The 14,078-nt window shown below is 42.7% G+C and overlaps 2 protein-coding genes across 2 annotated transcripts in view; one reads left to right on the forward strand and one right to left on the reverse strand.

The window, feature by feature from the left end:
* Window positions 1–212: 212 nt before the first annotated feature.
* Window positions 213–9,623, reverse strand: fhip2a (FHF complex subunit HOOK interacting protein 2). Its single transcript, XM_041050235.1, has 17 exons — window positions 9,326–9,623; window positions 8,195–8,273; window positions 7,780–7,949; window positions 7,304–7,408; window positions 7,054–7,176; window positions 6,677–6,907; window positions 6,368–6,564; window positions 6,064–6,178; window positions 5,838–5,914; window positions 5,522–5,714; window positions 4,969–5,132; window positions 4,121–4,267; window positions 3,945–4,035; window positions 3,650–3,793; window positions 2,139–2,279; window positions 1,662–1,765; window positions 213–1,575 (listed from the first exon to the last, which is right to left on the reverse strand). The coding sequence occupies exons 1-17, from the start codon at window positions 9,368–9,370 to the stop codon at window positions 1,464–1,466; spliced, it is 2,238 nt and encodes a 745-aa protein (XP_040906169.1). The 5' UTR covers window positions 9,371–9,623; the 3' UTR covers window positions 213–1,463.
* Window positions 9,624–10,314: 691 nt separating this feature from the next.
* Window positions 10,315–14,078, forward strand: part of ablim1a (actin binding LIM protein 1a) — a 37,658-nt gene continuing 33,894 nt past the window's right edge. The window contains exon 1 of the mRNA XM_041050229.1: window positions 10,315–10,546. Coding sequence (XP_040906163.1) covers window positions 10,534–10,546 — 13 coding nt within the window. The 5' untranslated portion in view covers window positions 10,315–10,533. The remainder of the gene's footprint in view (window positions 10,547–14,078) is intronic.

Here is a 14,078-nt window from a genome sequence, read left to right on the forward strand (position 1 = left end):
ACATACATTAAGTAGCATCTTAATTTATCATGAATCACTGATCCATGAAGTGAGACTCTGATTTGAAGTTAGAGACACCTTCCAGATATCAAACAACCTGCTATACACAGCACCGTGAGTACATTTCCTCATCATTCAAGATCAGCATGAAAAAGTAATACTGCTTGTAAATGTGACACGATAGGAAAACACGATGAGACCTTGGGATACTGTGGCCAGTGGTTTCCAAACTACTACGTGTGATACGCAAAAATGTTTCCTTTTCATACTTTTCTTCTAATCTTTGTTTTTTTTTTCTCTTGTGGATAAGGGTGTAAGAACAATAATACCGAGTATCTATAAAGCAAACACTGGTGTGTGAAAAACGCAACACTGAGTCTTTCTTTCCGCAAATGCCAATCTGACATTTCCTAAAAGTCCAAAAAAAAAAGAAACAAAAAAAAAAGCATGAAATAAAACTGAAGAATGTAACAAGTGCAATGCAATGAGGTCCATGTGCAAATTCACATAACTTGCTGAAATTCACCATTTCACTGAACAAACGGTGATGGATGGTGACATCTTTGGGTGACGGTGATTGCAGATGAGCTTTGACAGCACAAGCACTTAAAGACAAATGGAGGAAAGACGAGGAAAACAAAGTAAATAGCGTCTGCTTAGTCAGTCATAACTTTGACTGTTTTAGACTCATTTTTATCTTAATACGACATTAGTTAAAAAGGCAACCTGAAAGCAAACAAATAAATAAGAGGACTTGGCATTTAAAGGTGAGTTGCAGTAGATACTGCAGTTCAGTATTTATGTAAGTACAGGTACATATAAGGGTTGAAGGTAGTGGGCATTTTTCTCTACAGCCTCTTGTCTTCAAACAGACAAACACGTGAGGGGTTAAGATAAAAAAAAAATGTTTCAAAAGGAAACAATTTTCTGTAACTGAAAGGTGTGATACCACACTAAGGCAATGACGATTACAAATGGGTGACGATGGGACAGCAAATAAATACACAAACATCTTTTCTCCTTGACATAATAATTACAGGGCTATCATCTTTTGGCTGGTGAGAAAGAAAGATGAAAGGGGTGGGGCTGGGGGTGTGTGTGTGGGGGGGGGGTGGAGGTCAGTGAGAGAAAATGCAGAGGCTGAAAAGAGTCCAGTTAACATCTCCCTGCATCTCAGCCTCTATCCTCCTCCTCTTATTTCCCCTGCTGGCTGGGCAGTGTCTGCGCTCTGACCTGCTCAAAAACAAGACCAAAGACTTTTCATGGTGGAGCCCGAGAGGCCAGAAGAAGGGGAGAGATGAAACCCGTCCGTGTGGACTTTAACAGTCTTGTCGGGATGAGCAGTTAGCGGTAATGTTTTGCCGACCCTGTGCCACCGGTGCCACCACACCCCAAAAAGGCCCAGTTTTATCCTGACCTGTCTGCCTTCGCAGAGGCAGATGGATGGACAGCAGGAAAGAGTTTTACGGCGAGGAGGAGGCAGCTGCGTGGTATTTGACGAAGGCGATGGCTGCCAGCTCTTTGCAGAACTCCTCCAGCACAATCACCCCCTCCAGCAGAGTCATGTGGTCGACACTAAAAGAGGAAAAGTCGGAATGAAACCTGAATCCACATAAGCAAACACAGAAGATAAATGCATCGAACCATGTGCAGGTACGTACTTGATGCCCTCTGGCTCTAGACCTAATAATCTCTTCCTCACGAGCAGCAGTTTGGGCGTGAAGTCTGGGATGCGATGAATCCTCAACATGAGATCTCCCACCACCTAACACAAAGCAATTACCAAAACACATCATCACTGCGTAAAGGTGCAACACCAGTAACTACACAACCGTAATTACCACAAACAAACAAGACCATCAACAAGAAAATTAGCTGCTTCCACCAGCCTCTAAACTGCTGTTTATGCTGTCTGCCTTTGGGATGGATTTCAGAGAAAAGTAGTTGGACTGATTCACAGAATTAGACAGAGAGGTGGTGTTCTTCCAGTAAGAAGCAGGTCGAGTAGCAGCATGCTCTCAAGATTATTGGGAAAGTGAGATTGAGAGAAATACTTGCACTGGCATGAGAAAAAGTCCAACAGCTGTCTCAAACATTATTATGTTTTTGTTGCACTAACTGTCTTCTTTGTGTCTTACCCTGACGATGACAGAGAACAGAGACCTGCAGCCAGGGGCCAGGCTGATATAAGGGTCCAGGAGGTACTCGTGCAAGTGGGGGTGTGGTAACAAGGACAGCTTGGACAGTACAGCGGTCACCTGCAGGTTTACGTCGTAGGGCTGAAAGACAGAGGAGACGGAGAGGAAATGAACTGGTGATGAAATGTGAAAAATGTGAGCCTCACATTTGTCCCAAGATGTTAATATAACACTCCTTTTTATTTTTAGTTACCTGCTCCATTTATTTTGTAGGAACCAAAGTCGGATTCCTGTACGGATGCAATAACTAATCGATTAAAATCGATTATTAAAATAGTTGGCAACTAATTTAACAATCGATTAGTTGGGTCTACGTTATCACACACAGAAGTAGAGTTGCTACCCCGTAATGTGGGGGCAGAAAGCCAACCAAGGCCGCGGTGGCAGTAAAGCATCGGTAAGTTGGATGCCGATCGCCGTAAAAGAAGAAGAAGAAGAAGAAGCAGGAGAAGGGAACCAATGGTGCGCCTTGTGTAGTTCACCTGGAAGAAGCGTTTGAAAAATGGCGGAGGCGCTCATAGCAGAGGCTAACGTTTCGGTGGAGGAGGCTAAACTTAGCCGAGAGAAAAATGTACGACCCAAGTCGTTAAAAGTATGGGAGCACTTTACATTAACGCTTTCAAAGAACAGCGTTAGGTGCAAAATGTGCACAGCTGATCTCACCTGGCACGGCGGCACAACATCAATGCATGAGCACCTGAAGAGGAAGCATGTTGGAGCCATGGGTGAAGGAGACTCACGGTAAGTGCGTAGTAAGTTAATTTATCATGTATCCATCAACAAAACTAGAGAAAACGGACAGAGGGTATTATTGTCCAATAAGTTTGTTTTTAAATTGGCCAGAAATCGTGCGTTTGTCCGTCAAAACGGACACCAATCTGCCGGAAACTACAGATATATTTGAATCAGAAAAATGATAAACACCTTCAACCCTGGTTACACTCATCCCTCTCAGGCTTTCAATTTTGTTTGACAAAACAATACAAAGAAATGCTGGTTCCACTTTACAAAAAAAAAAGATTTCATGTTTTTCTTTACATTGATTCAGCTGCTACAACTTTTTTATTTTTATTTTTTTGTACTCAATGTAGCATACATTTAATTTTTTATGAGTTGGAAACAACTTTTGAGCAAAGACAGTTTGGTTAATTAAATAAAATGCTGGAAACAAATTGAGCTTTTTTTCCTTTTTATCCGATTAATAATCGATTAATCGAAAAAATAATCGACAGATTAATCGATTGTCAAAATAATCGTTGGTTGCAGCCCTAGATTCCTGATTTCCAAAAGATCCCTTTTACTGTGTCTTGTTATTCTCAGACCTGTGGACTAGTGGAGCTTAAATAATGCAACAGACTTTTCACACAGATATTTCAACATCAAAGAGCGTGGTTGTTCTGAAAGATGCCAGTATTACAATGGACTTTTACTTTACGGTGAGCCAAACTGACCTGATCTAAGATACGACCCATCCTGTCGAAGAGAACCTTGAGGAAGTGGCCCTCGAAGAACGGGGTGTCCAAGTTACACTTCTCAAACGGCTTTGGATTCCCCCTCCAGTCCCACCGCTGGCAGACCCCACAGTAGTCCCTGAACTGAGGGGAACAATTGAGAAAAATAATAAGAAGCTGCCTCAGGATAGTTAATAATGTTAAAATGCAGCAAGAAAAAACTAAAACAGAACTTTCACCTTCGTGTTATTTATCCAGTTTATCAGAAGCCTTACAATAGACTCAGAGCTTTTACCTGTCGGTGTGCATCTCTGAGGTAGGTGTCATAGCCTGTGCCTTCAACTTGATACGATGACTTGGCCTCATCAGGCACCAGACACAGGAAACTGCAGGGATAAAAATGTTAGAACTGTCAAGTGAAGGCAGGTTGAGTAAAGCCACGCATGTCGCATCATGAGCAAGACTGTGCACCTGTTGACAATCTTGTGGACCTCTGTCTTCCCATCAGACTTCGAGTGGTCAGGACTCTGTGGTGGTGAGGAGCTGAGCCAATCAGAACCAGACAGCCTGCTGTCTGGAGAGAGGTCGTCAACGAACAGCGGATCCTCCTCAAGGTCTCTGTAGAGATAACGCACGTTCATCATCGACGACTCATTTCAAGGATTTCCCTCAACACAGAGCATGACTTGTGTTACATACTGTAAGTTATCTGTTCTAACATTTCAGATTAAGTTTTACATGTAATACATACGCTGATGAACTTAGTATCTGTGTGGCAGCTTTGAGGTCTGTGGTATAATTTGGTAGGTGGACAGATTTTGAATGCATTTTTTTCTAAAAGATTTGTTTGAAGATATTCCAATTCAACTCTTCTCTATGAAACCTTTACAAAAAATAAGCATGCATGTATGTGTACTAAAACAATCATGTATCTAATGACTTTATTCATTTGTATTTACAAATATCTCAGGATTTATGTCTAAATTGCGATTTTCGTTAATCACAGAAACCAAAGTCAAGCATAAGCAGGCCAATTATTGCTCATTATGTTTCAGTCTCCCAAAACCGACTTCAATTTACAGTATTATGTGGTTGACTTGCATTTTCATGATCCCACTTAATCATGGCTCAAAAGAATCCCACCAACTGAACACATAACAATGATTAACGCAGAGCAAGTGGCAGGACACCTGGAAAAACAGGACTAGTCAGTGCATTCACTTTATTTGAGCTGGTGTGAGTTTGTGCAAAAGCTTTTCCATAAAGTGCATGTAAAGCAGGCAGCTCAGCGAGGTCAAAGGTCAGAGGCAGGTCCTTACACGGCATCGTGGGGCTGGCCATTCTCCAGGGGCTCCCGCTCCTCTTGCGGTTTGTTCTCCAGGTAGTTCCTCTCCTCCAGGCTACGCAGCACCAAGCTGTGGAGGATGTGTTGGTTGGGCTTCTGGATCAGCTGCTCGAATAGTCGCAGAGTCATGATGCTGATCTGAGGGACAGGGAGGAAGGAATGAATAAGGCTTAGCTCCCACTATAAATCCACAGCAATATGCCAAGTGTTTGCTTGCTGACAGAAAAGTAGGCAGCGGCTGCTTAAATATCAAAAGGGATGATTCACTCGTCTTTTGTGTGATGAAAATGTGTGCAATGGCTCTGTCAGATATTAATTAAAATTCATGTGCTTTTGGTTAATCATATGATTCACTGCAACTCTGAATCTCTGAAGGGCAGACGGCCATTTGTACTTTTGAATATCGAACAAGAAGAAATTAAGGACCCGCACATTAATGCCATCAGGAAAGGTTGCACTAAATGAGTCTCATCAGACATAAATGATGGTGACGGTACCCGGAATAATAACAATTGTGTGATAAGAACCTCGTCTGACAGGTGGTCGCAGTGCTCGATGAGTCGGTGTCTGAGTGGATTCTGAGCGACAGTAGCTGGAGTCTCTGGCCCTCTCTCCTCCCCCAGCAGGAAGTAAACCATCTCCTGCAGCAGAGCCTCTGATGTCACCTGTCTGATGATCCTGTTTAGCAGGGCGGTGGAGGTCAGGATGCCCACCTCAGACCTACGTGCAGCCATAAACACACCACATGTGTTAGTGAGCGGTCACGACACATTACACACTGAAAGGCTCAAGATTTTCAGTACAAGATGACTGATTGATTGATTTGATTGATTGATGGCTTACGTCTGCATAAGCTGTGGTTCCATCACAGACACAAAGAATCTTTCTCTCACTGCTTTTGCCATCACTGCAGCTGCTGACTGGAAGACAGTGAAGAAAAACAAAACACAGTTCAGCCTTCTGTGGCTTTCAGATACAAAAACTTCTTTGGAGAGAACTTCTTTTATTCTGTCATTTCTGACTACAATGTGATGCATCACAACACAGTGAGTCAGCTCTGGTTAAGGACCTTGTGAGCCTCCTTGATGAGCTGGTCGCAGTAATCTAGCCAGGATAGGAAGGAGATGAGAGCCCTCTTCCCTGTGAAGACAGCAGCGTCCTCCTTTAGGTTATACACGTCCAGGCTGAAAGAGAGAGAGAGAGGCAAAAAAATAAAAATATGAAAGCTTTGAAAAATAATTTGACAGCAGAGCTACCTGAAAAGTCTAAATCAAAACTTCACATGATGACATGACTGAATTGTATACAAGCGGTGGTTACAAGTCATTACTCCTCAGATTGCATTAAGAAGTAAACACTAGAAAGAAATTTACCCCCAGTTGACCGACTCTACTGTCTCAATGTCCAAGGGATCCATGGACTGTGGCAGGGCTTTATAGAAGGAGACAAGCCTGTCAGTCAGGAGCTCACAGAGCTCAGTGTTTTCAGTTAAACACTTGGCAGCAGCAGGCTCTGGTAAACTGACGAGCAGCATCAGGCCCTCACATGCCTTCACCACTATTCTGCCATCCTGAACAGGAAGGAGAGAGACAGAAAGTAGGACATGGGTCATGAATACCAACTTCGAGCTCACAACAAAGAAAAAGATATTACATACTTAACTTAAATCATGGGTTACTCACAGGGCTCTTTGTGAGGTTGAGCAGGGAGGTGACAAGATTGTAATTGCTGCTGTTATTGTTGTTGGTGGTTGGACTAGAGGTGGAGGCGCCGGCGGCGGAAGCAGCCTGTGGCTCCTCTGAGCAGTTACCCTGTTCCTCTGCCAGAGACTGACCAGTGTCTGGAGCCAAAACATTCTCCTTCACCCTCTCTGCTCTGTCAGGACTCTTCGTCTCAGGTCTCTTTGACTTGTTCTAAAATTAACACCACAAAATAAGAGAGATTTGAACTGTGTGCTTAAAAAGCCTTTAGGGCTTTTACTAGTAATATATACAGATGAATATTTATGAATGTGCAGCTCAATTGTTTTTTTTTTCTCTCTGGTGTCATAGCAACCCACCTCAAGGAAGAAGTTGACAAGGTATGGGTCCTGCTTCAGTTTGGCACAGACTATACAAAGGAACTGAATCTCCTCATTTTCTGTGGGAGCAGCCAACACCTCCCCACACAGACGGACCAGTTTCTGACAGAGCAATGTCACAGCCACAGAAAAGAAAAAGTTACAAACAAGTTACATAAGCTGTCAGTTAGTGGACCATTTTGAGGAAAAGGACAATCAAAAAACTAGTTCAGATGGCAGCACGTCTCACCTGTACAGGTCTGTGGACATTGATGTGTGGCAGGAGAGGCTGACGTATGTGTGCTAGCAGCTTTGTATAGAAAGTCAGCACCTGCTGCTTCATCCCTGGAGGACACTGATGGGAAATAAAACATACAGAATTATGTTAGAATTTATTTGAGTGGTCCACTAAGATAGAGGTGTCCACACACCCCATGTGGAAGTGCAGCTCGCTGCGTTGATTAGCTGAACAGTCCACTGAAATTATGCATTCACATACAATCATTTGTTAGCTTTTGATTTCACTGTTGTACTTCAGCTGATTACACACTGAACTGTGTTCAGTTGCCCCAGCCTCCATGTGCTCAGTGCCAACAATTAATTCTCAACCTGAATTTCTTCTATATTTCATCCAATATCACATTTACATATATAGCTGCCATGTCATGATATGTATATTTTCCTGGAGGTATACTTCATGTAGTTATAAAAGCATGACTGTCTTACATCAGCCTTGCCCAAGGTGTAGAGAGTCTCCAAGATCTTATGGTGCAGGAGATATTCCATGCAGGGTCCTGTCTCTCCAGACTCCCTTTCCCCTTCCTCCTGGGTCAGGATGTCCAGCATCTGTTCCAGGTGGGATGGGATGTTGGTGTCTGTGACTGGAGCTTTGTCATCTAACAAGAGGGAAACGCAGAAACAAGTCAGAACCTCTGCTTGTCCATAAGGTTCAAACACCACAGAAAAGGCCTCTCAGATTCAGTGCAAAACGCTTCTGCACGTTTCTAAAAACCACTGCACCTGTACAATGCTGTAAATTTATCTTTTTTTTTTTTTTTCTTTGCCTGCACAAGAATCAGTCTACCTCTGTGGATTTCATGACCATAACTTATGTCAGTTTGTTCTTTTAGACTTTTCTTACCAGAAGTCTCAATGTAGTAATGTGTAATGGCCTTCCAGTGATAGACAAAGTCCTCCTGCAAGGGCAGCGACGGGGCAAGCTGAAAGAGATATATTGTAAACATAAGAATATTGTATGTTTATATTGCTGGCCCTGAGAGACCCCTGTTACTATAGTGACAGAATGTCTACACGTCTCAGCCACTTTCAGAGTTCAAACAGAGACTGAGAAGACTTGTTTGTTTTGGGGAGATGGGTGTCTTCGATCTTAATCTTTTAACTTTCAGTACCATCTTCTCATTGCTTAAATGGTTCTGATGTACAACTTGGCAGTGTGTTGTAATCCAAGACACGGCCCAGCAGTTCCCAAAACGTTTAAGAATTGCGTAACACTTCAACTTTCACGTGGTATAATGTTTTACGCTTATCCTCATGCACAAACAAGCTATATGACAGAATAATTAATTAATCCCTATTAACTTAAAAAAGTGTTCACTCAGGGTCACCTCCCAAACGTCTATTGTTTCAAATCCGTGACCGGAAGCAGCTGGAGAGCAGGTTCCAGACAGGTTACTAGATAGTTGGATAGCTGGGTAACAGGCAACATTAAGCTTTAGAGAAAGCTGTGACAGAAATCGTAGACGATCGCTTTGATATTAACGGTCATGTTAACGTTTGCGCAACATCAAACAAGAATGTCCAGTCATTTCGACATCACTCATTATAATAAGACCCTGCTGTTGAAACGTGATAGCTAACTAGTTAGCAACGGCGTTAGCTTAGCTTCTTGAGGTTGTTAACAGCTGGCGTCGGTGGCTAACTAGCTCAGTTTGTCAACCTTTAACATAGATGACTCGCTGCAATTACGAAAATAGCAGTAGGGAGGCGTGTTAGTCAGTATCACAAATAAAAAAGACGTGAAATCACACCCTTCGGTATAGTGAAGCTAACAAGACAAAAAAGTACAAACTGACATATAAACACAAAACGCTAACATTAGCTTGGGCTAGTTAGCTCGCTAGTTAGCAACGTATCTCTAATGCTGACGTTATGCTATGTGTTGTCTGGGAGACCAAAGGCCCCTTTCAGCCAAAAATAGACGGGACGCAAAAGCAAGGCAGTGGATAAACATATGGTTTGAGTAAATACTCACCGCTTCCACAGCGTGCTGGAGAATGGACGTAAATTTGGAGAACATTTTGTTCTTCGACTGGACTAGTTTCTCCCGAGAAGACCTAGAGAATTCCTCTATCTTCTTCTTCCTGTTGCTGCCGCCTCGATCCAGATTGGAGGTTTCATATAATGACCCTTGTAACGAAAGAATAAATGTAAGCAATAAAACCGTAACACGCCGCTAGCCCCTGGAGTTTACAGGCCTGGCACAACCACTGTAAACAAGACGTCTACAGACTACAGTAACGTATGCTCACTTTGGACACCGTGGCACTTCCCTCGCCAAACGCTACTGTCATGAACCACCAAGGGGCGCAGGAAGACAAGACACCGACTTCTAATTACTGGCAACGATCGATGCATACAAATGGAGACAGAAACCAATACACTCAATGAGGGACGGTGATCAATATGTTCAGCACGGAAATGAGGATCAATAAGCCCAGTTAAAAATATAAAAGCAAGTATGGGATTCCGATAACCAAGCCATATAACTTGTGTGGAAAATCTCAGACTGGAAATCAACTGATTATGCTCTGGTATGAGGTGCTGATTTGGGTGCTGATTTCTCTGAAATTGCAGTGTTTCCCCCCCACATCATGCTTTCTTAAAGCGAAACTGCGTTTGAGGGAAAGAGTTGAAGAAATCCAGGTGATGAAGAGATTGCCAAAATTTTTTCCTTAAAGTAGCCGGATTAACGGGAGGGAGAGGGGGAAAAAATGGAAAAGCAACATTCATTGCTCCAGAGCGCCTGTCAACTTTATGATTTAGCCCCAACTACCACGTCCAGAACAGCATAGTCATCCCAGACAAAAAGTAGGCTAGCCGGTTTAAGATTAAGGTGACCCGACAGCAGCTGCAGGCAAGGAATTTCAAGAATGATTTAATTCATAACTCCGTTATTCTGTGATATTATGTTCAAATATGGACATAAACTTGTTGGAAAATAAGAAGGATGCTGTCTGTTCCAGGACACGCCCTGTCGCTGGAAAGTGCTCTCTCCATCGCGCAGCCTAGTCTAGTCTCCTAAATCGCTGGATGTATGTTTCCCTGCGTTTAATCCCTTTAAATGACAGCCAAAAACTTAAAGCATAGATAATATCAGGCTGTCAATCTCCTTCTAAACTGCACCGGGGCACCTCCTCCTGTTAATCTCGGCAAAGAAAAGAGAGGCTCTACCTACCGGGCATGTCTGCTAGAGGTGAGTATCTTTTGCCGCAGAAGCCTTCATAACAATACATACAGAGGGGGAGAAAAGTCTCGTAATTTTGGGGGACGAGGGGGGTCTTGGTTCAAGGATGGATGCAAAGGAGAACAGAGCCCATTTGCGTCGTCTTTCGGGAGGATCAGGCTGTGATAATGACTCTGTTATTCTAAGTAGGTTACACCGGTGCATAGCTGAAACTACAGCTTCCACTGCTGCAGCCTTTTCTGGACAGCCTACAACTTATTTTGTTGATATGAACACTATGTAATCTGATCACACTTTTTAAAAATAAATCCCAGCAGTGAGAATTAACCGCCTCTAAGTGCTGTTTCTTTTTACATTTGTTATTATCTTTAATCAGGGATGGGGCATATCATTAGATGAAAGCTGCACAAGATCTAATTGTTGCTTAAATGAAAGCTGCTGGTGGAGGACTGGGTGCACATGATGGCATTCTTAGCTGACTGGTTGTGAAACAATGGAGTTGTGAAATTTGATAATCACTTCTGTCAGGCGTTGATCTGATAAGGTGACAAAAAGTAACATCTCTTAAAACCAGCAAAAATGCAAACCTATAATTTGGTGCAACAGTCTCTCCCTGTCTGAGTTGAGTTTTCATTTCTTGCTTAGTATAAAACAACTGATACTTGCAAACAGCACAGACGAACCATGTTTGTTGTACTCAGGTGGGCTCTTTTGCTCTCCTGGATTTGTGTCAGGTGACTGTGTTCTCTGCAGAAGAGATAAAGAGCCTCCAGCTATCCTTGGTGTAGGTCGTGATCAAATGTTCTAACTGACTGATTGAGATCTGGCTAAAAGCAGAGAAGTTACAATAATAACTTGACCTCAAGGTTATTGTATTAAATCTGCAGCTGGATTCATGGGTCTGATCCTGTTATTGGGTAAAACATGAAGATTTTCTAGAGACACTCCAGCTGTACTGTATGTCACTCCCCTTCAGACTCTGTATGGCTGAGCCTATGCAGCAAGATGGCTTTGAACTCCCCCCATCACTGATGTGGCCTGCTGCATCCATCCTTCCATGGCTGCTGGTGGAGATCGATGGAGCTCAGAGCCCACCACTTGACAGCCCCCCTGTGGTACATAGATCTGATTAGCACGCTTAAGCCCCAGCAAACAGCCAATCATTATTCATGAGAAGTAACTACCCTACACCCTACTGTTGAACGATAGTGAAGTGCCAATTATCTCTATGTAGGTTTGACAAATGTGAGGCTATTAATTTATTATTGCACATATATCAGGCACATTGACCCAATCATGACTGTTTGTAAGAATGTGTCAGATCAAACACACATTTGTCATGGGGGAGCCTGAGCCAATGCTTGTTCAGTTGCACTGGTTGTAGTACTCCCATTTCATGTATACATGTTACACAATATTTAACAAGGAGGCGTAAAGTCTTTTTGTTTAGTTTTGTTTTTGTTTTCATGATTTTTGCAATGTTTGCAATGTCATCTAATAGATTAAAAGAGTGACAGAGAATTATTCAGCACAGATTTTGATTATCAGTTAATCGCTGAAGTCATTTTTTTAAGCAAAAAAACAAACATTTTCCAGTTTCAGCTTCTCAATTATGAGGATTTGCTTATTATTTTTTGTCGTATGTGATTGTGAACTTAATATCTTTGGGTTCAGCATTGTTGGTTGGCCAATACAAGCAGTTTAAAGACACTGTATTGGATACAAGAAATTTCTGATGGATAATTTCTTAGTATTTTCTTTAGTGTATTGACTGAGAAAACAATAACAAGAGTCAGCCCTAATGTGGATTATTGAACTTAATGGACATTATCCCTCAACTTTCAAGTTCAATATTAAGTTGCTTAAAACTTAAACTTGTCCTCTGGTTTTATTATTGTGAATATTGTACAGTAGCACCCATCAGAAATATATAGGCAAGAACTGAAATATGCAGCAGGTAATTGATTTGCTCCCCACAGAAAAACAGGAAGCTAAAAAAAAGGGCTCAAATTACTCCACTCTCCACTCTCAGCGTACATTTATGATTACCAGCCCCTTTCTCAGTTGTCCAGCGAGCATCAGCCATTACTGTGCTCTCAGTCTTGCAGTCACCCACCCCCACCCCTTTTATCAGCTCAGGGCCATCAGCTTTTACCTTGGTAGTGATGCCCTTCCATTAGTCACCCCACCTTGTAATACACCCTTGCGGACATACTACTCTGTCTGGGCCTTTCAGTGTTATCATATGTCCTGTGCTGTTTTCTTTTGTCTAGAATCTCTAAACATGATTTTTATTTTATTCTTTATTATCCTGGGGATGTTGACAGAGCACATACTGTGCATTAGTTCAAGCAGTGCAGTCACTTTCATTTCTACCTATGAGCTGCTCAGTATGAGTCTGCCATTGACGGCCATTGAGTAGAGGGGTTAAGTGCATTGTTCAAGGTCACCCCAGCAGTGGCGTTTGAGGGATGGCGGGGCCTTTCTTATCAAACATCTCCATCTAACAGTCCCTCACTGTTTTGGTTAGCTGTGTGGGTGAAGTTATTGTTCATCCTGGTCCATTTAGTCCAGTCGTCTCTGCTCCGCCGCAGAATCTTAAAACAACACGTTGGACGGCAGAGTTCTCACATATGTCGGCCACTGTTTTCTGCTACTCCTGGGCTGTCGTGTTTTATATCAGATTTTATGGGCGTCTTTGACCATGTTGTCATGACGCAGTGAAGTGTGCTGAATTTATTTATTTTAGGTTTTTCCTTCTCTTCCTGGTGAGATTTTCAGCTAAACCTCAGAAACATGAGTCAGAGTTTACCAAAAGATTTCAGTGTTGGAAATGTTGATCTTTAGGCCTGTGATCACAGTCGACATGCCTTAAGGCTGTTTTAGTTTTTGAAAAACATCATTGTGTTAAACTAACTTATTTCCTTTAACTTTGGGTCTGGTTATGTTTAATTGCCATCTGCAATATACCAGATTATTAATGTGATTTCTTTTTTCCAGTAAACAGAGCTTTAAGTAATCATTTCATTTGGATGTTTAGATTCCTCTAAGTTATTAGCAGCAAAGAAATTCCTCTTCCCGACACCTGGTACATCTCCAGTTTTGCCCTGCTCTGACCTCCTTCTCCGCCCTGCCCTTTCCCTGAGCAGAGTTAGCACATCCTGAACACTGTACCTGTTACACTGCAGTGTAATCTGGATGATCAATGGTGGATGAAAAAGGAGGCATGACTCCGTTCTGCAGTAACCCAATCTGATACCTCCTCCTTATCCGACCACTGGAGAGGGCTGCTCATGCTCCAGCAGCACGACCCTCTGCATCAGCACTTTTCTGTGTGTGTGTGTGTGTATACTGTGTGGCTCGTGTGAGGGTCGGTGTGCACGCGCATGCATGTGTCCTGGCAAGTCCTGAATAATTGATGAGCTGGGGAAGGAGTGAAAGTGCTGCCGGACAGGACGGTGTGTGTGGGAGTGTGTAGAGATGGGGGAGAGGAATACAGCGAGGCAGCAGCCTGGCTACGATGGGCTCTGCAACTACGCCC

This window comes from Toxotes jaculatrix, chromosome 11, assembly GCF_017976425.1.
Source record: "Toxotes jaculatrix isolate fToxJac2 chromosome 11, fToxJac2.pri, whole genome shotgun sequence".
In the NCBI taxonomy this organism is placed as follows: domain Eukaryota; kingdom Metazoa; phylum Chordata; class Actinopteri; family Toxotidae; genus Toxotes; species Toxotes jaculatrix.

What these genes read in the sequence shown, in the direction of transcription:
- fhip2a (XM_041050235.1), bottom strand. Translation starts at nt 9,370, where the DNA reads ATGTTCTCCAAATTTACGTCCATTCTCCAGCACGCTGTGGAAGCG. An exon ending in GTAGAGTCGGTCAACTGGGG is followed by an intron (nt 6,179 to 6,367) that starts GTAAATTTCTTT and finishes TCTCTCTTTCAG; the next exon opens with CCTGGACGTGTATAACCTAA. An exon ending in TCAGAGATGCACACCGACAG is followed by an intron (nt 3,794 to 3,944) that starts GTAAAAGCTCTG and finishes TGTTCCCCTCAG; the next exon opens with TTCAGGGACTACTGTGGGGT.